Raw genomic sequence first — 20,978 nt, forward strand, 5'->3', positions numbered from 1 at the left:
GGAAGACTCAGGTTGGACCCAGCTTCTCCAAGCTAGCTGAATTTAGATTTTTGTCAGTTTTCCCAGGTAATTAACCCAGCCCAACCAGGCATCAATGGCCATGTAATTTGTCATTTTTTCTCCGTTTCCCAAGAAGCCTGCAGACCCACAGTTCATCCCCCTATAGAGAAGCAGTGAGGCACCTAGTACAGGTAATAAGTGATTTTTGTGGGCTTTTTTAAAAGACATGTCTCCAAGAACGTTAGCTATTACTAATGTCTAATTTTGTAGCTCCTGAAGACACAAGGTTTGTAGTGATTGTGACCTGGGGCCATGTCCCTTTCCTGCCCTCATTTTGCAGTATATTTAAGTGACAGACCATTCACAGGACATGCTCTGGGGCAGGAAGGAGGTGGTGCCCAAAAACCTGCTTGGGATACTGGATGGGAGGATCTGTTTCCTAGAACAAGACCCTGGGTACTGATGGTTCTGTGCCCTCCAGGGCTTGGGGTACAAGTACCAGGTAGTGACTTCAGCCACTCCTCACCCTCGTGGGGCAGAAGGGCCCATGCTGCATCTATTCTTTCAGCCACATCCGTCCCCATTGCTCAGTGTATCCCTGTCTCTGTCTCTTCCAGGATTCCTTTCAAGATCGGGCAGCCCAAGAAACAGATTGTTCCCAAAACAGTGAGTAACCTAGTCTTTCACTCTGAGACTCAGTTCTATCTCACATGGCCTCTGCATAGAACCAGAGCTTGACTCAGCACATCTTGAGCTGGGAATATAGCCACCTAGGCCTTACTGTCAGTCATGTTGATCTAGAACCTCTTATAGACTAGGGCCTCCTATTCCAGGACATTGGGGATCTTTACAAAGTTATGGAGAAGACTCTGCATCTGAGTAGTCTTTCCTAAGAGGACCCTGGAACACAGACCCCCCATACCCAAGATATGGCCCAGACCTTTATTTCCAACTACCTTCACTATGTACAAGGTCAAGTAACTTCGTGTGACCCACATCCCTTTTTTTGCCCGGCCAAACATGTTCTCTCCCATGATCCAGAGTCACCAGCAGAAGGGGATGACTGACTCCTACCCACTGTGAGCCCACAGGATTTAGCCCTGTTTTATTTCCAGAATAGGAGAGGAGAACCTTAGTTCACAGAACCTTGGTTTTAGCTGGAAACCCACACAGTTCATGTAGTTCATCTTCCTGATTTTTCCTGGTGAGAAAAACAAAGCTCAGACAGTCATAGTGACTTTCTAAGGTATGAAAAGGCCCTACTGGCAGAACTGAAGTTAGGACTCAGGTCTGAGCCTCCATTCAGTGCTGCTTCTCTCAATGAAAGTCTTTGAGGTTTGGGAATTCTAGTTCAGAATAACCTCTTCAACCCCTCTTCCACAAATTTGAACATGGTCCTTGGTTTTAACCTGAGTGATCATAACTGTAGAGCCCCCTCTCTCAATAACTTCAGAAAGTTTTATACCGTCCACACAGTAGACCATCTCTTTCATCCCATCCCTTGACACTCCTCCTTGTCTTATTGACTTCTTCTTCAGTTCAGCTGTCAGGACTACAGGAAAGCTACTGCTTTAGTCTGGCAGGAAGTTCAGTACACATCTGACCAATGGCACCATCTTTGGGAAATTCAAAGTGAGGTCACTTGGAAGGAGCTGGACCTGAGCTAAAAGAGCCCTCTCCTGCCTCATGCAGAAGCAGGTCACTGATAGGCTCCACTGCCTCTCGTGCAGGGGCTGACCATCTGTGGAAGCCTCCAGCTGAAACCCAGAGAATCTGGGCGTGCAAATGCCGGACTCCAGCCAGCTACAGGAAGTGGGAAGGTGTGGCTTTGAGCCTCTAGAGTTTAATCCATGGCAGATCCTAAAGGGAAGTGGTTTTGAGAAGGGTCTTTTATTCCCATCGCTCACTACCAAAAACAAAGAGACAAACAAAAAACCCTCCCAACACCCTAATCTTCATCGCAGTGGCCTTTGTTCTCCACTAAAAAGGCAACGGCTAAACTGTACTTTCAACTTGTTCGCCAGAGTCTGTAGACAGAACAGTCTTGAGTCCTTTGCTCTGAGAGGTAGCAAGGACTGCCAGGGAAAAGCAGATGCACACGTGGCTTCCCTCTTCCCTGTGGCCAACTCACTTGAGATGGGATTGGCCTCCGGTTCACGGCTTCAGCTCCCCCACATAGACAGGGGAGTGGGAAGAAGCCAGGTTTGATTTGCAGCCTATTTCCAGCCCGGTTCTGTCATGTGGTGTCTATGCTCTTGAGCATATTCCTTGGCCTCTCTAGACCTAAGCATTCTCGTGTGAGATGAGGGTGACAGTAGGACCCATGTCATGCTATCATATCAGTGTGACACAGGCAGTGCATGCAAGATGCAAGGCATTTAGCCCAGTGTCTGGGCTGCCACCAGCCTTCAGTGAAATACATGATGTTACCGGAAGCCCACAGATTTGACTGCTTCCATAAGCCATCAAGGACTGTCCAAGCAGCCGCAGGGCCGTGGGCGGGGCCTTTGATCTACAAGGAGTCAAAACCAAGTTCGGGCCTGGGGTGGAGTTGTTTGCTTGCTTGCTTAGCCCGTTCTCCTCAACTCCCCCGGGCACTGAAGTATATGTAGCAAGACCCTGCCTCTCAGAGTCGTGTTTCCCTACCTCCTGCAGCCCCCAGAGCAGGCCTGGTCTGTGCAGTTGTCTCAGCGTCTCTGGCAGCAGCCCCCGGACGGCAGTGACGCACCCTGGTATTCCTGCCCAGGCACTCTCAGGGAGGGGAGCAGATGTGGCCGCCCGGGTTATTGGAAGTCATGGCACCCCTGTCATGGGAAGAAATGCTCATGTTATCTTCAGGGAGTTTCAGGAGGTTTTTGGCTCAAGGCACTCAATTGTCAGCCACAAAGAAAGCTTTGTGTCTTTGCTCTGCTGCTCTCCTTTGCCCAGGTTATTAATGCACATTCCACCATTGTCGAGGCTTTGGCTGGAATGGCATGTTCTCTGCAGGGGCTGACCATTGGCACTGAGGCAGAGGAACAAAAGCTCCCCTACCCCCCCATCCTAACCTTCTGCTTAGTTCCCTCTGGCCCCCCAGACCCCATAAATTGATGGGCATCCTGACGTGGAGAAAAGCCACATCTCCCCACCTCCCCCAGGAGCGGGACAGCTCTTTGAAGCTTTGCTGTCTATGGTCCTGTGCAACAAGGTTTACCCCAGTCTTATGCACCACGGAAAGTGCACACCAAGATTCCCAGCTAGGAAGGTGCCCTGCGAAGTTAGGGCAAGATTGAGTAGCCACATTGAGCCTCTCCAGTTGAGGAAGATTTCCCATGCTGAGCAGAGGGACCTTCGCCTCCCTCATCCCCCTTCATCTTGGAGCGTACTGAAGAGGAGGTGGCTGTCCACCCAAAGCATCCCTTGAAAAGGGGCTCTTGGAGTGCTTCCTCTGCCTCAGCTCTGATGTGACGCACCTTAGCTTGGCCCTGGAGCACTGCCCTGCCTTGTGGCCTCCTTTTTCACTTCCCTGTGAATTCAGGTTTTTTTTTTTTTTTTTTTTTTTGGGGGGGGGTGTTGGGGATCGAACCCAGGGCCTTGTGCTTACAAGGCAAGCACTCTACCAACTGAGCTGTCTCCCCAGCCCCTGAATTCAGGTTTTGGGGAAACAGCCTGTTCGTTCATTTGACATATTCCGAGTTCCTGCTGTACACCAGGGCCTGGCCTAGACCAGCAGAGAGCAGCAAGCAGCGCAGCCCCTCCCTTGCACCCTGAGCCCCAGAGAATGCAGGGAGCAGCCGAGGGCAGTTGTCTGGGGCTTGATTCTCCCTGCACTAACCTGGCCGGCCTGGCCCAACCCAACTGGTCCCCTGACGGTCCTTGCACATGTGTTTACACTCACATTGTTGACTGGGCTCCAGTGGCCGTTTTGGCAAAGGCATCAATCAAGCATTCAAAGATGTTCAGATCTTTTCTGCTTGGCTCTTTCCCTCAGAAGCCACATACCTTGGAATGTGGCTCCAATGTGTCCCTTTATTCCCTTAGCCATTATCTAAGGGGTTGGGAATGGTGCTGTCCCCAGTGAGTCTTTCCCCTGTGGATAGATCTGGGGCCAGTGAGCCACAAACACAGCCTGCATCTGGCTCCTGGAAGTGGACAAGCAGAATGTCATGGACTCCTCATGGGCTGCCAGCAGCATTAGGCAGAAGGGTCATGTCCCGCTTCGTTCACCCTCACTCAGTTTCCAGTGTGAGATCTCGAGTTTCATCAACCCTGAATGATCCCACCTAGTTGGAAACCTGAGGTCCCTTTCTCTGCAAGTTCAAGCAACCCCCAGCCAGGGAGACCAGGTGTTCTCTGACATCCCACACACACCAGCACGCTCAGGGGATTGCAAAAGAGGACCGGGAGCCAAAGGCTTGGCACAGGGCTCCTCCCTGAGCAAGCACCTACTCTGTGCTATAGATCTCTGGGAAAGCTCGACCAAGAAATGCTTAGTTATCCCTTTGGGAATAACTGCCTTTGACTTGTAAAGACACATCCTCTGAGGTCGAGCAGGAGCCACGACACTGTCCTAGCACCCAGCACAGGGCTTCATGCTCAGCCGTAGCCAGGGTTTACCTGGCTGCCATTGCTTACGTGCTTTGGGCTGCTTCTCCTTTCTGCTGAAGAGAAGGCAGTCCAGGCTGCCTCCCCAGGCTGCTCCCATCGCCCATGGACACTCTGGACACTCACACTCAGCGCCATGGGAGGCCAGCCACCTGGCTGTGTGCCCTGTTCATACTGCCTTCTAAAGCCTCAAACCAGCTATGGAAACTGCAGTACCAGCTCAGCTTTGTGAGCCCCTTGGGTTTACCCAACTGACTAACTGAAGTTACCCTTTCACCAGAAAAAAAGTGAGGCTCTGAAATGTGAGGAAATACTTTCAAGGCTCCACAGCTAGTGTCAGAGCTCATATCTTATCTGTCTCTGCTCATTCCTCTAAACTGCAGCAGGGCCCCTTCCCTGCTCCCAGAACAAATTTGCCACCTGCAGTCATATCCATGGACTTCCTGACCTGCCCCAGACCCAGTTGCAGGCAGGAGGGCCAGCAGGGAAACCAAGACTGAAAGGGACAGCCACCTGCAAAGCCTCCAGGCTGCTATGAGGCAAGGCCACTCCTGAACGGCAGGCCTGCCTCTTCCTCCATACCCTGCTGCCTCCCCAGGTGGGTTTCAGTCACACTCCAGAGCACCTTGACTGCCACCAGAGTTGGAGTGAGGCGAGGGCACCCAGCCTGGCACTTCACTCCAGGGTGGCAGAGCAGAGCCATAATCCGCTGTGACTTGCCTGGCTGGCCCCTCTGGGAGGGGAGGCCTTCTCCCCAAGTCAAACACTTCATTAATTTGGGAACACAGGGGATACTGTGTCGTTGAGGATCTGCTGGAGCTTGCACGAATTGGACTGCGTTGTTTTCTGCAGACGGGGGAGGGTGTGGAGTGTCTCAGGCTGGGAGATTTTTTCCATTGTGTTGTCATTTCTCTGTTGATTGAGTTATCTCTTTCGTTACAGGTGGAGAGAGACTTTGAAAGGGAGTATGGAAAACTCCAGCAGTGAGTGTCAAACCCCAGGATGAGGCGGGTGCTGGGGAAGCGCACGCTCCTCCTGCCAGGTCTCACTCCCCGGCCCCGCCTCATCTCCTCCTGGCCCAGTCAGTGGGCCACGCATCAGCCCTGTCAGCACCTGGAAGCTGAGGCCAGTTCAGGTCACCAGGCTGCCCATTCTCCCCCAGCAGATGGCTATAGGAGGGTCATTCACTAGTAGCCTTGGGGGGCTTGGCCTCCTGCAGAGCATGTAGGCTGGGGGAAGAGTCCCATGGAGAGGTCCCTCCTCCCTGGTGGGCAGTCTAGAGGACAGGCTTGGGCTTCACTGGGGTGGAGGAGGGCCCTGAGTACCGAGCGGCCTAGCACCCAGGCCTGCCCCTGCCTTGCAGGCTGGAGGAGCAGACCAAGAGGCTGCAGAAGGACATGAAGAAGAGCACCGATGCCGACCTGGGTAGGTCCCCCGCGCATGCCTGGCGTGGTTGGTGGGGAGGGGGCACCCTCCTCCCTCAGGGATGACTCATAAGTCACCACATCCAGAGAACACCAAGTAGTGTCCCTGAGAAGTGACCTGAGGTCAGAGCACCACTTCCTACTGCCCTGCTCTAGCAGTGGTGTGAGCACAAGGCTCTCCTGGAATCCAGCTGGGATGGAACCTCAGCCAGCAGAAGCTTGTAGCAGTAGCCTCTCAGCATCTGGGCCACCAGCTCGGCAGTGCCTTCCCTCCTCACAGAAACAAGAGTTCCCGGCTTTCCTGTGGTGACAGGAACTGAAGCTGTTGTGCATTTAAACAGAGTTGGTTAAAGTATAGAGCCAGAAATACCTCAGGATAAATTTGTCATTATGAAGGGCACTGAAAGGTCTGTGGTGAGTGGGGGCCAGCAGGTGCCAGGAAATGGCCAAGGCCTTGGGGGGTGTCTTGGCTGAAGAGGTCTTATTTGATGAGGAAAAGCTAGGCCCAGGAACTCCAAGACAAAGGCAGCTCTGAAATCAGGCATTGTCAGGAGACTGTGTCCACAGGCCATGTCCCCAGGGAGCCAGCAAGCAACTGGAGCAATGGAGAGCTTCTCCCTTACTGTCCCACCCCAAAAAACCCTGCACTTGACTAACAGTCCACCACTAACTTCAGCACTGCCCAGTCACTTTGGACCACGGCCTAACGCATTGTGCCTCAGTTCCCCAGTCCAGCAAACACAGGTGCTACAGGTCCTGACCTCTCTGGCTGATGTGGCAATGAATCCATTGGTTAGTGAAAAGCACTGAGAGCAGCACTAGCATGTGGTGGCCTCTCAGGAAGAGTCAGCAGCAGTGTCAACGGCAGTAACAGCCAGACTCCATGACTGGGTGGACCTTGGTGGGTCCTTCTCCAGGTTCTAGAGGCAGGGTGGAAAGTGCATATCACTTTAGAACAGGATCTGAGAGAGACTTAGGTTAGACCCAGATTCGCCACCTTCTCTCACTTGATAAACGCTGGCTGAGAAACTGCTTGTGCCAGATACATGCCCTAGAGCTAGGAATTCAACAGGAACTTCCCTTCAAGGACAGAAGACACGAGAAGTCAATGCATATATGTCGTAATGCCGTTCAACAGTGAGTAGTACGAGGAAGAATAAGGGACTGGAGAGCGATGGGTGCTCAGGGGAGGCCTTCGTGAGGAGGCATCCCTCACACACAGCACTGAAGGGGCAAGGGAATCTCCATGCAGGAATAACAGGAAAGAGTGCTTGCTGGCAGAGGCCAGCAAGTGCCAAGGCCCTGAGCAGGGAGCAGGCTTTGCTCAGAGGCTGCGTGCACTGACCCAAATGCTCTGGAGAGGCTGTGGTGGAATTTGGCTGTACCACCCCCATAATAATGCTCTCTGATGGCTGCGAAGCTCTGGGACAGTTCTCCTAGAAATTTCACCCACATTTTCTCTTCTAAACGTGACATTGGTGGGGAATGTGAGATGTCCATTTTAGGGAATAAACAATTTAGTTCAGTCCCTTGTCTCAGGACAGAAAAGCCTACCCCTTTCTTGCTTGACTCTGTCGCCATCTCACTTTTTCCTGTGCCCCCTCTTAGCTAGAAATGGCAGAGTCCTCACTAGAACCCTGGCTCATCTCAGAATTGGCATGGCTACCTCATGAGCCAAGTCCAAATGGGGCAGAATCAGGGTCTCCAGAGGTCATCCAGAAGGCACAGGGTGCTGGGCAGCTGACGGTGGCATTGGGAGACCACCTGGTCCTACTTGGTTTTCAGTGGAAGGTCCCTAATATGGGCAACAATTTGGATTTTTCTCCCATTTTCTTCCCAGATATTAAGACTACAGCCATTTACTTATGTAAACATATATCTTTTCTGTAAAGGGCACTTTGAAAAGCTGATCAGAAGGAAATATGCCTTCCTTGGGAGCCACCAGCAAAGCCTGTGCCCAGAGGGCCAGCCCCTTTGGTCAGGCCCCAGAGCCTCATGCCGTTGCCAGTCCTAACGACGCGGGCTGGTCTGAACGTGGCCTGCTCCTCACTGCTGTTCCCTCACGTCTCTAAGTCCAGGGCTGGACTTGGGGTGTACCTGTTCTGTGTGTTCCGGGTCTGCATTACTTGGATGGCATTTGCCTTTATTGATCGGCACTGCCTTCCAGCAGGGGAGGCACTGTGACCTGTCGCTTCCTCCCCTTCCTCCTCAGCCGCACTGTCAGCACAAGTGGAGTGAAGGCTTGTTTGCGTAATGGTTGCTCTGGAACCAAGTAGAACATCGGGGATCCATGAAAACGAGTCTGGCTATGGAGAGCTTAGGATTAGGTAGGTGGCTCCTAGAGCTGAGGGCCACTGGCCCCTGAGTGGGCAGCAGAGTGTGGGCAGAGGAGGCTCTTCCTCACTGAGCACTGGGCACACGGCTGCAGCCTCACAGCCACAGCCAGAGTCTCCCGTGTTGGGGCAGCAGGATCATTGGTGGCTCAGGCCCACCCCCAGATCTCTGATTCATCCGGTCTGGGTGAGGCCCAGAGATGTATCTCTGACACATGTCCAGGTGACACTGGTGCAGCCAGACCAGGGACACGCTGAAAGAGCTAGTGACCCTGACACTTGAGAGGAACTGAATTACACCTTGCCTGACTTCAGAATCTCCTGAGCTCCCCAGACGGGATCTAAAATCCCCAGCTATTGTTCTAAAAACGATGCTCTTTCTTTCAGAACAGTTGAAAGACTTTCTGAGTGATCAGTCTCTGAGGGATCTTTAGATCCTACATTCCAGAAGACCCAAAGGGACCCAAGACCCTTTTTCTCTAAGGTTCAAAGCCCACCAGCCCCTAAGGCTGTGCTGGCTGCCCTGCCCCGCCGGACCTAGGCAGAGGCAGAAAGGAATGTGGGTGGGGGCTGGGGACCGGGCGTGCTTGGCTTGAGCGCTGGGCTGTGTGCCTGGGGGACTCAAGACCCAGTTCTCCTGAGCCTGGGGCTTGGAGGTGCCGTTCGTTGACTGCCCACAGGACCAGAGGTGTGGGCACTGGGGAAGAGAAAGCATGGGGAAAGTGTCCCCTCCCCCAGCTTTTGGACTTTTTTTTTTTTTTTAATCAAATATGAAAAAAAAATTTAGTAGAAGATATTTTTCAGAAAATTTCCAGTTTTATCCAGGTTTTTATTATCTTTTAATTATGCCATATGTGATCATTTCATAATCAAATCAAGTTATGCATAATGTTTGTTCCTAAACCTACAAAGTCACTTCACAGATTTTAAAGTGTTTCTTCCTCCGTTGTTTCAACATTTCTGGAGAGTTTACATTTCCAGTCTTCTCTCCTATTTGGCCCTTTTGCGAGGTGATGCAGCCCTCTCCCAGATCCGAGAGGAAACTAGGTGGTGCTCAGGATGCCTTGTGGAGGGGCTGGGCCAGGCAGGACCCCTCTTACCCAGAACTCGGGTTCTTCCTAACCCACAGTGGAGAAGCAGGCCCTTCCTCAGGGGCAGCACTAGGCTTAGGGTTCCTGGCTCCTGAGGGGCAGAAGGGAAGGTCAGAGTCAATCAGCTAGGAGATGGACTTCCTTCATTAATGCTAAGACACTGTTCACGTGTAACATCTCCGAAATCTAAGTGCCATAACACTTGATGGTGTATTCTGGTTCGACTGGCAGCATTTTCTTTCTTTCTTAGTAGTTTATACAGTGATGGTATGTCTTACAACTGGTAATGTCTTGGGCTGGGGTATAGCCAGTGATAGATGCTTGCCTAGCATGCGCAAGGCCTTGGGTTGGATTCCTAGCACCACACACACAAAAAATTGAGTGTCAAATTCAGTGACATACAAGTAGTAAGAAAACCAGGTTGGTGGCACAGGTCTGTAATCCCAGCAACTTGGGAGGCTGAGGCAGAGGATCACAGGTTGGAGGCCAGACTCGAGAACTTGGCAAGCCCCCAAGCAACTTAGCAAGACCTGTCTCAAAATTTAAAAAAGGGCTGGGACTTGGCTCAGTGGTTAAGCACCCCTGGGTTCAATCCCTGATACAAAAAAGAAAGAGAAAATAAGAAATGGGGGGAAGGGAAGGAAGGGAGGGAAAGAGGGAGGAAGGAAGGAAGGAAGAAAAAGATAAAAGAAAATGCATTCAAAATCTTGTCTCCTCCCCTGAGGAGGCCAGATGCACTCTGGAACTGGTATGGACAGGCACCTTCCAGTCCATCTTCCTGCCTCTTGAGAATTTTGTTTCCAAATATTTGAGACCTGAAAACAACTATGGGACCAAGAACCTTAGCAAACAAAAGGTCTCTGAGCTGCCCATACAGTCCACGAAGCCTGAAATGTTTCCCCTTTGTCCCTTTACAGTACAGGTGTGCTGAAGTAGGTGTAAACTGGAATGCTTTTACTTGTGTACATAAGGGAGCTTCCCAGACACACCATCTGGAGAGGTTTATGAAATACATATTCTCAGGTCCCCAGTTTATTGAATTAGAACTCTGGAGCCAGAGATATGTATTTTACATCTTTCTACCCAGAAGATCTAGTAATACCAACTATAACCTAGAGTTCAGAAAATGAAGTCATTGTAAACCATAAAGCTTTGTGAAGTAATCCTTGATGTGGTGTTAGATAGTCAGGAATACACGCTGTAATCCCAGCTACTGGGGAGACTGAGGCAGAAGGATCACAAGTTTGAAACCATACTTGGTAACTTAGCCAGACCCTGTCTCAAAGTAGCTCAGTGGTAGAGCACTTGCCTCGCATGCCCAAGGCCCTGGGTTCAACCCCCAGTGCCACATGGCTCTGTGGTGCCTTGTAGCTTTAATGGCTGTGGCATGGGTAGAGGCCTTGGGTTGCAAGCCCCTGGGCCATGGGAAGGCAGGAAGCGCTGAGGAGACCTTAACCTGCTCCTTCAAAGGTTCACCTCTCTTTGACTTCTTACAGCCATGTCGAAATCTGCCATGAAGATATCCCTGGATTTACTCTCCAATCCCCTCTGTGAGCAAGACCAAGACTTTTTGAACATGGTGACAGCCTTGGACACGGCCATGAAGCGGATGGATGCCTTCAACCAAGAAAAGGTGACTAGGTCTTTGTCTCTGGCCATCAAGCACTAGCACTTCCTCCCTGCCCGCTCCCCCTGGGCCCTCAGTCTCTGAGGCCTGTGTGCTGCAGGCCTGCACCCACCTCTCCAAGATTGGGCTTCACCCTCTTCCCATGGCTCCTGTGAGGTTCACCCCTCACCATGAGGCCATGAGGTCTGCTCACCCAGGGCCCCTGAAGCTCTCTTGAGGCCCCACCCAGGCCTCCACACTGAGCAATGCTTGAGCCTTAGCAACAGCACTAACAGGATGAACTTGACCTGGCCTTTGGGCCTCCTGGTTGACCTCTCTGCCTCTTCTAGCTACAGAGGTTGGGGGAGCCATCTTGCCTCTCCTTCCATATTCCCTTCCTGCCCTTGCTTTTGAGGGCATGACAGACCTCTGCCTTCCAAGGAACTTGCAGCCTCCCTTTTTAGGAAGAGTCTAACTAACTCCCCCAGTTTGATGCCATCGGGTTTTTCTTTTGACAGGTGAACCAAATCCAAAAGACGGTGATTGAACCCTTGAAAAAGTGAGTAAGGTCATCTGGGGACACAGGCCTCAAGGCACTTAAGAGAAAGGCAGGTCAGCTGGCCACTTGGGGACTGAGGAGCCTATCTAGTAGCCTGTACCCAGCGCCCTATACAGACAGACAGGCTTGAAGGGGCTCCGGCCACGTGCTCTGTGTCTCCCGGGGTGCAGACTGCCCGCAGCTCCAGAGCATGCCAGTGCCAGACGTGCTCCGAAGCAGCGGGGAATTGCTGGTCTCCCCGTGGCGCCGGACACTGCTCCGGTGGTCGATTGGTCATTGGGCCCTTTTCCCCTTTGCTCCGGTTGGGACCCATGGGGCCAGGGCTGGCTGGATTCAGCCAACAGAGATCCTGGCCAGCCCTCAGCGGACATGAGCAAGGCCTTTCATCTCAGCCCGGGTGGGAGTGCAGCTGCCTGCAGCCCTCGCTTTGGAAACGTGGGGGTGGCTGCACATGGGGAAAGGCGCAGCAGCGGAGTCCTGCCTGGGAAGGTCCCCTTGCTCGTGACCTGTGAGGACCAGGAATTCTTCTACGAGACTCATCTTTGTCTGGCAGGCCCTGGTCAGTGATCAGACAGGCCTGTTCCCTGGGCCCCCGGGGCGGGGCGTGCCGAAGCCTTGAAGCTCCGAGTCCTTCCTCTCCTGGCCTCTCCCACTCGGCTTTGACCTAGAAAGGCCTGCACTCCAGCCCAGCAGCTGCACTTTATTACCTCGTCTGTGGTGGTCCCTGGCAGCCGCTTTGCCAGGCCCTGGGTAATGAGGCCCTGCTTAATTATCATTAGGCCTGGATCAGGGCCCAGAGGGAGATGAAGAGAGCAGTTTTTGATCCTCCAGCCCCTGGTGTTGGGGGGTGTTGAGCTGTTCCTTCCCCGTTCAGGTCCAAGGGGTGGGGTTAGGAAAAATACCTCCAGCCCCTCGAGCACTCCTTCCTAAGCCAGGCCTGCAGTGGGAAGCTAGGCTGAGTGAGTGTGCATGAAGGGATTTCCCCTCCTGCCTCTTTCTGCCACCCAACCTCCCCAGAGTGGGCTCACCACCTGCCGCCTCCCAGTCACAGCTCGCCCCCTGTCTTGGGGTCACATGGGGAGCCGGGTGTAGGGCGAGCCTGAGTCCTTGTGACTCTGGGTCTGGTCTACAGGCCAGAGGTTCAGAGCTGGGTGAAAGGAGCACAGAGCAGACCCTGCCCACAGAGGACTCCCCCGTGTGGAGAGCTGCAGGGGTCCCAAAGGTAGCCACAGGCACCCAGGCCCGGCACAGCCAGGCAGGGGCACCAGCTCAGAGAGCTGGGGGTTTGACTCCTGTTTCAATTTCACAACCAACGAGGCGGCCTTGAAATCAGATCCTGCAGCCAAACAGAGAGAAACCCCGGCTGCTTCCCACCACACACACAGCCCACCACCTGCCAGGAAGGTGGGGGCGTGGCAGAGGAGGCAGCCACCGGCTCCGCAGCGGATCCTCTGACCCGGGCATGAGCCCTCCGGCCTGCCTGGCTGCCCAGGCTGGCTGCTCCCTGCAGCCCGCAGCCGACATGCGATCTTCCCCAACCGCAGAAACCACTGCAGCCTGCTGCCTCCGCCCCACTCGCTTCCTCTGCCAGGAGAAGCTCCCAGGGACCCCAGCACCGGAAACAGGAAACTGCAGCTTTCCTGTCCTCTGATGAAGATCATGGCCACATGGCCACCCTGCCGCCCCCAGCCTGCCCCCCAGGGGGCTCAGCCTCTAATCCCTGGTCCTGGCCCGTTCACATGTCGGACGGGGATGCTTTCAATTTCCCTTTCCTGGTGGGTGGAAGATCCCGGCTGCGTGGGCACAGATGAGGAATGGCAGGCATTCCCCACCAGGCCGGCTGCTCCCAGCCCACCTCCCAGCCGGCCTCCTTCCCTCCCCGCTCTCCCTTCACCCCACGCTTCGCCTCCCCACCTCCCCAGAGAGCTAGCTTGGCGAAGAGGCTTAGGCAAGGCAAGAGGAGGACAGACCATGGGTCGAACTTCAGAGAGGACCTGGGGTGGTCCCAGCCAGTTGTCCCTTCTTCCAGGGTAAATGTGAATCAGACCTGAGGCGCTCTAGAGCCTCCAGAAGGCAAGCCCAGGTGTACTGACTGCTACCCGGAGTGGGAAGGTGTGCCACCCACTGCCACCAGCCTGAGCTGGGTCCTCTGGAAAGAGCTTCACTGGTCCTCAGGGTAGTAGAGGCTGCTGAGGAGCCGAGAGGCAGGGCTGAGTGGCAGAGGAGGTGTGACTTGAGTGGGGTTTGGGAGCACAGTGTGTCCTGGGGCCTGGTCCAGGGACTCCTGTCCCCCATCTCTTACCACCAGTGACTAAGGACAGCAGGGACTGAGCAGAGACTTCTTGGCCTTATTTCTTTAGGGCAAACCAGTACAGACGTAGGCTTGGAGCGTGCCTGCAGTCGAGGAGCTCTGTCCTTGCCGGGGAAGCCCTCGGGTACCTCTTCAGGTCCAGGGGCATGCCACAGAGGGGCCTGGACGCAGGGGACCGCCTTTTGGTGTCTTCACCCTCCCTGCCGGCACCGAGATCTCTCCTGAAGGTGGAGGGAACCATCCACCCATGGGGGGATTGGGGTCCACCGTAAGAAAGTCGTGCAGTGCCGCGGTACTCGCTGCCCGCCGCGTGGGCTGGCAGTCCGTCCATGGCTGAGATGTAGGAAATGGGAAGCTGGGGCTTCAGTGAGCAGGAACAGGGGCCCTCCTCTTTTCTCAGTCACCTCAGGGTAGGCTGTGATATCTGTCCTTTGCCCCAGGCAATCCCAACCCCAAGTCCAAAGCCACCCAGGTGGTCATTTGTTAGCAGTCCATCAGTAGCAGCCTGAGCCTGTGTGGCCTCTCGGTTTGAGGGGTGCTGCTGTGGGAGATGGAAGCTCTTGTGGGGGACATCTGGTGCCCCGCCAGTCAGGCTCCCATGGCAGCCACCTCACCTGCAGGGGACAGGTATATTGATTCCAGAGGCTGAGGAAGAGCCATATTTGATTAACCCGTAGGCATCATAACCTCCCTGACACTACTGTCCCCGAGGCTGTGTCCCCTGGTCCCTGCCCACCTTGCCCTCCCAGCTCTGCACTTGCCCTGAGCTTCCGCTGCTGTGTTCTTCAGAGGCCGACTGGGTCCCTCCACTGAGCACTGCTGCTGGAGCTGATTGTGGCCCTGGAGATGACAGCTGTGGAAAGGGGCGGGGACAGTGCACTAAGGTACAGGTGCTGCTTAGGTCAGCAGCTGTCCAGGACCCCTGACCAACTTGCATGATGCCAAGCCATCTTGTGCCTCACGCACATTGCTTTCTTCCTCACGATGCCCTTTCCAGAGCGATGAGCCCTGGGTGGTGGGGTTGTGGTCAGCGAGAAAATCTCCCCCTTCTGCCTGCCTTCTTGCCCTGGGCCTGTTCCACAACCACCCAGCACCTCCCAGGTACTGGGGCCACCAAAGAAAAAGAGGATCAGACAGCTACTGAGAGCCCCCTTTCCCCTTGGGGCAAGGGAGGGAACAGCACAGTAACTTCCCAGGCCAACTACACCTGCTGCCTTGGGCCACACGCCGCTCAGCTGCCCAGGAAGGGAGAGGGCCGCCTTGGCAGCTGCAACTCCACTGTGCAGCTGCCTTAGGCAGCGCAAGGAGACCAGCTCCTCCCCATGGTGTCATGCCTTCAGACGCACTCTGTGGGACACCGTGAGTCCTGGTGGAGAGGGTCCCCATATCTGCAGTCTACACAGCGTTGGATAGGCCAACCTCCTCTGCCTGACAAGTCGGTCAGTCATATATTGCCCTGCCAGCCTGTCAATATCTGGCCATGCACCCGAGGGGCCTGCTGACTCGGGTCACTCAGGGTAAAGAAGCAGAGTTTGTGAGCAGGACCAGAAGAGTCAGCTCCTCCTGGTGGAGCCCAGAGAGGATGAAAGAGCAGGGCAGAAAGAAGTCAGGGCTTGATTCCCGTGCATATGGGCTTGTGGCTGAGGAGTCAGAAATTCTGGTGGTCTGTCTGCTCTTCAGCATTTTCAGTTAGGAAGCAAGTCTGCCATGATGGACACTAAATTAGAGGCACTGGTTTTAGGGTTGCCTGTGAGGATAAGCCATAATGCACCCCCTCGGTCTCCAGCTTAGTCGGAGGCATTTAAAGCCTGACCAAGTTTGTATTCTCCATTCTTTGGCAAAGGTTTTTATTATTTTTCCCTTATGTACTTTTGATTTGTTGAGGCTTTTAAATATCAAACTCAAACATGTTCCTTTGAGAGGCAGATTTGGAAAATGGTGCTTTACTGTAGTGTCTCAGCTCTGCGTGTGTGAAAGGCTGACCTCAGCCTGTTGGGGTCCCAGCCCCTAACTTCTTCCTCTGTTCTTCACCCTCCCTGGGTCCCTCAGGGGGAGCCAATTCTGGTCCTAAGTCACCACCACTGCTGCTCCACCCTGAGTGAGCGGAGTGATCAGGTCTCGGGTGCATGGCCAGACTCGACAGGCTGGCAGGGCTCCGGGCCGGCATGGTCCGTGCCTTGTGTGAAGGACTGGACCATCCAGCAGCAGGGGGACCATCCACTGTACCTCAGGCTTCGCCTTTGAGGACTGCCCTGTGTTCTCTCCACTTCTAGAAAGCTTCCTGCAGGGACGCCTCATATTCAAGGAGAACACAGCACTCCTGCCTGGGCTCACAAGAAGCAGCCCGCCCCAGCCCTGTCTTGGGATACTGTGGCCTTCATGATTAAAGATGGGTGGCACTAGTCTTGATGGTTACGCCCACAGGGGCCCAGATACTGAAGCATTAGAGATGCTGCTGCTGTTTCTGAACGGCCCACTCCTGTGAGTGGGTCCCATTTTGGTCATTTTAGTCATGGGGCAGGAGGAGGCCCTTGAGTCATGAAGTTCTGGTTTGTTGGTTCGCCCTTTCAGTGGTAGGACCACAGTACTTCTGCTTTTCCCGTGGTGCTGAGGAGCCTTGAAGGAGTAGCTTTCAGTTTCAGTTCTGTGACCCGCAGTGACACCATGAGGTGATGAGAAGGCGGCCAGACAGAACTCCGTCACTTGAGTTCTCTCGTAGACCCTCTCAGCCTGATTGTACCCTGTGCAAGTCATGTGTCATCTCCCAGCCTTGGGTTCTCCCAATTTTTAAGATGAAGCTGTCTGACAAATGACTTGAGGAGTGTCCCAGCCCTGCCATCCTCTGGTGCAGGTCCTGGGGTGTGGTGAGGCTGCTATGGGTGGGGAGGGAGGCAGCAGGAGAACTTTTGGTGTCGTTCATTCTTGACCCCCCTTTATGTGCTCAGGTCCAGTGGAGTGGTCCTAAAGGTTCATGTGCCCTTGACCGTCCTTCTTGACATTGTTCTGTCAATAACATTGGCTCCAGGACACCAGGCACTGGTCTGTAGGGCTCCTGGTGAAATCCCAAGATGTGGAGTAGGGTCTGCACTTAGTAGGTGCTCCATACATACTTGTGAATGACTGATGAGCTGCCAGGCTACCGTCCTAGAATGGGCCTGTGTCCAACCAGACTGTGCCCGACAGGTTTGGCAGTGTCTTCCCGAGCCTCAACATGGCAGTGAAGCGGCGGGAACAGGCCTTGCAGGACTACAGAAGACTGCAGGCCAAGGTGGAGAAATACGAGGAGAAAGAGAAGACAGGACCAGTGCTGGCCAAGCTACACCAGGTGTCAGAGAGAAGGGATGGGTGAGGTGGTGATAAAGAAGGGACAGGGTGGCCGGAGGTGTTATTGTGGCAAGTTCCTCCCTTTACCTGGGGACCAGGGCACCAGCTATTCCCCCTCTCTCCCGGACACCTGCATCCTATACCAACAGTGAGACTCTTGACACCAAGGTCCCCTTCCTCAGGCCCGAGAAGAGCTGCGACCGGTGCGGGAAGACTTCGAGGCCAAGAACAAGCAGCTCCTGGATGAGATGCCGCGGTTCTATGGCAGCCGACTGGACTACTTCCAGCCAAGCTTTGAGTCCCTGATCCGAGCACAGGTGAGGCCACGCCACTCACACACCCAAAGGTGACCAAATGCTCTTCCCTTGGGAGATAGTGAAGGGCTTCATAGAAGCCTTCAGGCCACCCCATCCCACACACTGGGAGGGAAGCTTGGTCATTGTCTGCACAGACAGCCGGGCCCTGTGCCCCAGGCACTGCAGGAGGCTGTTCAGTGCTGGGACGCAGGGGTCTGGCACTTAGGACTCGGACTGTGCTGGGATGTCTGCCTGGCTTCCTCTGCTGCTCTGGGGCTGATCCCAGCCCTCACGTGGATGCGGTTCCTTGTTGAATAGCCGTCCTTCCCCTGGGCTCTTCCCTCATGTTTGCAATAAGCAGCAAGAAACAGACCGCATCTTTAGCCTCTAGTTTGGGCAGGTTCTTTGCCTGTGGGTTCCCGATGGAGAGGGATCCAGAGGCCCATAGGGTGAAGGTCTCTGAGGTCCCAGCAGGAAACTTTGAGCTTACCATGGAGGGAAAGCCATGCTCCAGCTGCTGCCTCGTGGTGCACCCCCTATTGGAAGGGCAGGTAGGGCACAGACAACTGTGCATTTGGGCCAGGCACCATTTTAGCACCCTGGTCAGAGCCCTGCTGCTCAGGGGTATAAGGACAAAGTAGGACGGTGTGTGTCCCCTGGCCTCCCCACCCATTAGTCTTCACGCCGTTAGCTAGGATTCTTTGCACTGGCAAAATGGGAAAGGTTAGGGTACCAGAGCCAAGAGTAGGCTCTTCTACACGGTCCCCAGCTAATCACAGATGCTCAGTGTCAGCATCAGGACCCCAACACACCTTCCCGTCTTTCCCTACCGGGTCACTAGACTTTAGGCTTCCAGTCCCGTCTACCGTGACCTGCCTGCTTCTCTTCTTGCCTGGGCATCTGGCGCCCTCCAGTGGACATCATCATTCCTTATAGATTTCCCCTGGAAAAGCCTGACTCCACCTCTCAACCTGCATCTTTGGAGAGGGTCCAAAGCCCTGGGACTAGGCACTTGGCATCAGGAAGGCTGAGCAGGATTTACACTGCAGCTGCGACTTCCTAATGACCCAAGTCTTTGGTCCTCTGCTGTCTCTTGGGGGCAGTGAGACAGAGCCACCAGCAGGAGGCGGCAAGGGCTTCCTTCCTGCAACAGTTCCCTCTGCCATCCTTTCCTTTACCACCACCTCACTTCAGCCTCCAGCAACCTGTGTGCTACCCTACACCTGCCCTTCTTTGCTCCCACGAGGAAGCTGCAGGATGCCCAGGCTGGAGCCATTTTGGGGGCTAGGGATGACCCATAGCCAAAGCAGTGGGGTAACCATGGCTGTTTACTGCCACCCCAGTGCCAGCCTCCCCCTCACATGACTGCTATTGCCATTAGTCACTGGAGAAGTGAGCATTCCTGGTGACTCACCAGGCAGTGCAGCCTGGGCAAGAAGTTGGCCACCCCTGCCCTCACCCAGTGATTACCTGTGTCCCCAGTTTCTCAGGCGATAGCAATAGGTTGGGACTGACCTCATTTAGCTCCCCTGGTCCCAGAGGAAGCCAGCTAGAATGTCAAGAGAGACTTGCTAGGACCCAGCTCAGCCCTGGCCCTGCTGCACAGGCACCTTCCCGGCTTAGCATCTCCAGGTTTCTAGAGCATTCCTGGCGGAGGCAGCCAAGCTGGGGTGTTGGAGGAGTGTGGAACACACAAGCACGTGCTTTTCATTTGATCAGGAGGTGGTTAGTTTCTGGGCAAAAATGGTTTCTGCCTTCCTGTGTGGAGAAACCCCTGGTCCTAAGCCATCTGGGGGAGTTGCTGAGGGCCTCCCCAACCCTAGCCTCTCATCCCTGTGTCCCCCCCACCCTATTGATGGTGCCTACCCAGAGGGACCTGTGGACATAAGCCCAGGCTCAGAGCCACTTCCCTTGGTATGCAGTTTAGGCCAAGAACAAAGGTGGGGCAGGAGTGGAAGGCTGGAAGGATGTCCCCCCTCACCCTTTCTTCCAGAGCTGACTCTCAAGGCCCTGGGAACCACCACCTGCCATGTCCTCTCTTTCCCATCGAGGCATGGGGCCCACCAATCAGCTTGCCTGTCTCTGGGCCTGGCTTTGGCCATATGTTGTTCTCTAGCCACCCGCAAGTGCACAGATGCCCCTGCCCACACCAGCTGTTGAAAGGAACCAGGGTCCAAGGGCATCACCTCCACCCCGAGCCCTGCAAGGCCTTGTTGCCTCTCTGCAACCCTGTGGTCTTGGCTGGACCTTTCTTTGCAGTGGACATTCCCAGAAGGCCTCAGGCTGTGGCTCAGCCCTTTCTGTACCACAGTTCAGGGAAATGGGTGAGGGCCAGGGAGGCAATGGAGGAGCAAGTAGAAACACCCTCCTTCAGCCAGCCACCAGCAGCCCAAAGGACAGGACCCTGGCTAGGGTTGTGCTCCTGGGCTGCTGGCAGGTGATGTCTTGGGCACTGGATGCCAAGGAGCCCAGCCCTTGCCAACAACTCTTGCCTTGTGCCCAGGTCGTGTACTACTCAGAAATGCATAAGATCTTTGGTGACCTCACGCAGCAGCTGGACCAGCCAGGTCACTCAGACGAACAGCGAGAGCGAGAGAACGAGGCCAAACTGAGCGAGCTCCGCGCCCTCTCCATTGTGGCTGATGACTGAGCTCCCGTCCTGCAGGCCTCTGGGACACAGGCAACCTGTCAAGTCTTTGCCCTTAGCAGGCATGGCTCATGCTCCTCCCTCTGACTGCCGTGTTGGGGACAGAGGTGGCTCCTACTCCACCTTGTCAATCCTTTGACCCGAGTATCTCCATTCTCTTCAGCCTGTCACCAGCAGCCCCAAACAGGCTGCTCTGTCCCCAGACAGGTAAGCAGTGTAGAAAACCCCAGGGGCTTTTTTTATTTCCTGAAGAACCGTCCAGAGTATAACCTTGGCCTCAGGCCAGAGCAACAGCGCCCTGGAAGAGCCTGGGTTTTGCCATTACAGTTGAGGGTCTTAGTCCCACTTGCGCAGCCAGGATCGCATCTACCTCGAGGACACATCCTGGCCCCTCGTTGCTTGCTCTTCACACCAAAGACATTCTGGACAAGGTGCAGGCACAGTCCTGGGGAACAGCGCTATGCTCCTCCAGCCCAGCAGACCCCTCACCCCAGCATGACAAAAGCGGGTTCAGTGCAGGGACAAGTCCTAGGTCTTCTGCATTCCCTGGGTAACTGGGACTCAATGTAACTGTCCCAACATGCAGCATGTGACACATCAATCCACAGGCCTCAAAGCAAGAGCAGTGGGTTTGTGTCTCACCTGGATATTTGGAATTTTATTTTTTCAAGTAAAGTTTCCAACAAAGCATCCATCTAGTATTGTACTGACTTGTGGAGAGAAAGGGCACCCTGTACAGCTGTCCCAGGTCCTGCCCACTTGACAGAGGTCTCTGATGCCAGCAGGCGGCAGCCCAGGGCGCA

The 20,978-nt window shown here is 54.5% G+C and overlaps 1 protein-coding gene across 3 annotated transcripts in view; it reads left to right on the forward strand.

The window, feature by feature from the left end:
* The window catches only part of Bin3 (bridging integrator 3), a 40,695-nt gene extending 19,830 nt beyond the window's left edge, over nucleotides 1–20,865 (forward strand). Inside the window, exons 2-9 of one of the 3 annotated variants that reach the window (XM_047548010.1) lie at nucleotides 618–666; nucleotides 5,527–5,567; nucleotides 5,948–6,009; nucleotides 10,929–11,065; nucleotides 11,557–11,597; nucleotides 17,092–17,233; nucleotides 17,415–17,549; nucleotides 20,032–20,865. In XM_047548010.1, coding sequence (XP_047403966.1) covers nucleotides 618–666; nucleotides 5,527–5,567; nucleotides 5,948–6,009; nucleotides 10,929–11,065; nucleotides 11,557–11,597; nucleotides 17,092–17,233; nucleotides 17,415–17,549; nucleotides 20,032–20,178 — 754 coding nt within the window. In that variant the 3' untranslated portion in view covers nucleotides 20,179–20,865. Of the gene's footprint in view, nucleotides 1–617; nucleotides 667–5,526; nucleotides 5,627–5,947; nucleotides 6,010–8,204; nucleotides 8,336–10,928; nucleotides 11,066–11,556; nucleotides 11,598–17,091; nucleotides 17,234–17,414; nucleotides 17,550–20,031 lie in introns of those variants that run through there. The other 2 variants (XM_047548012.1, XM_047548011.1) reach the window with 2 other exon arrangements.
* The last annotated feature ends 113 nt before the right edge of the window (nucleotides 20,866–20,978 follow it).

Source organism: Sciurus carolinensis, chromosome 4, assembly GCF_902686445.1.
Source record: "Sciurus carolinensis chromosome 4, mSciCar1.2, whole genome shotgun sequence".
In the NCBI taxonomy this organism is placed as follows: Eukaryota; Metazoa; Chordata; class Mammalia; order Rodentia; family Sciuridae; genus Sciurus; species Sciurus carolinensis.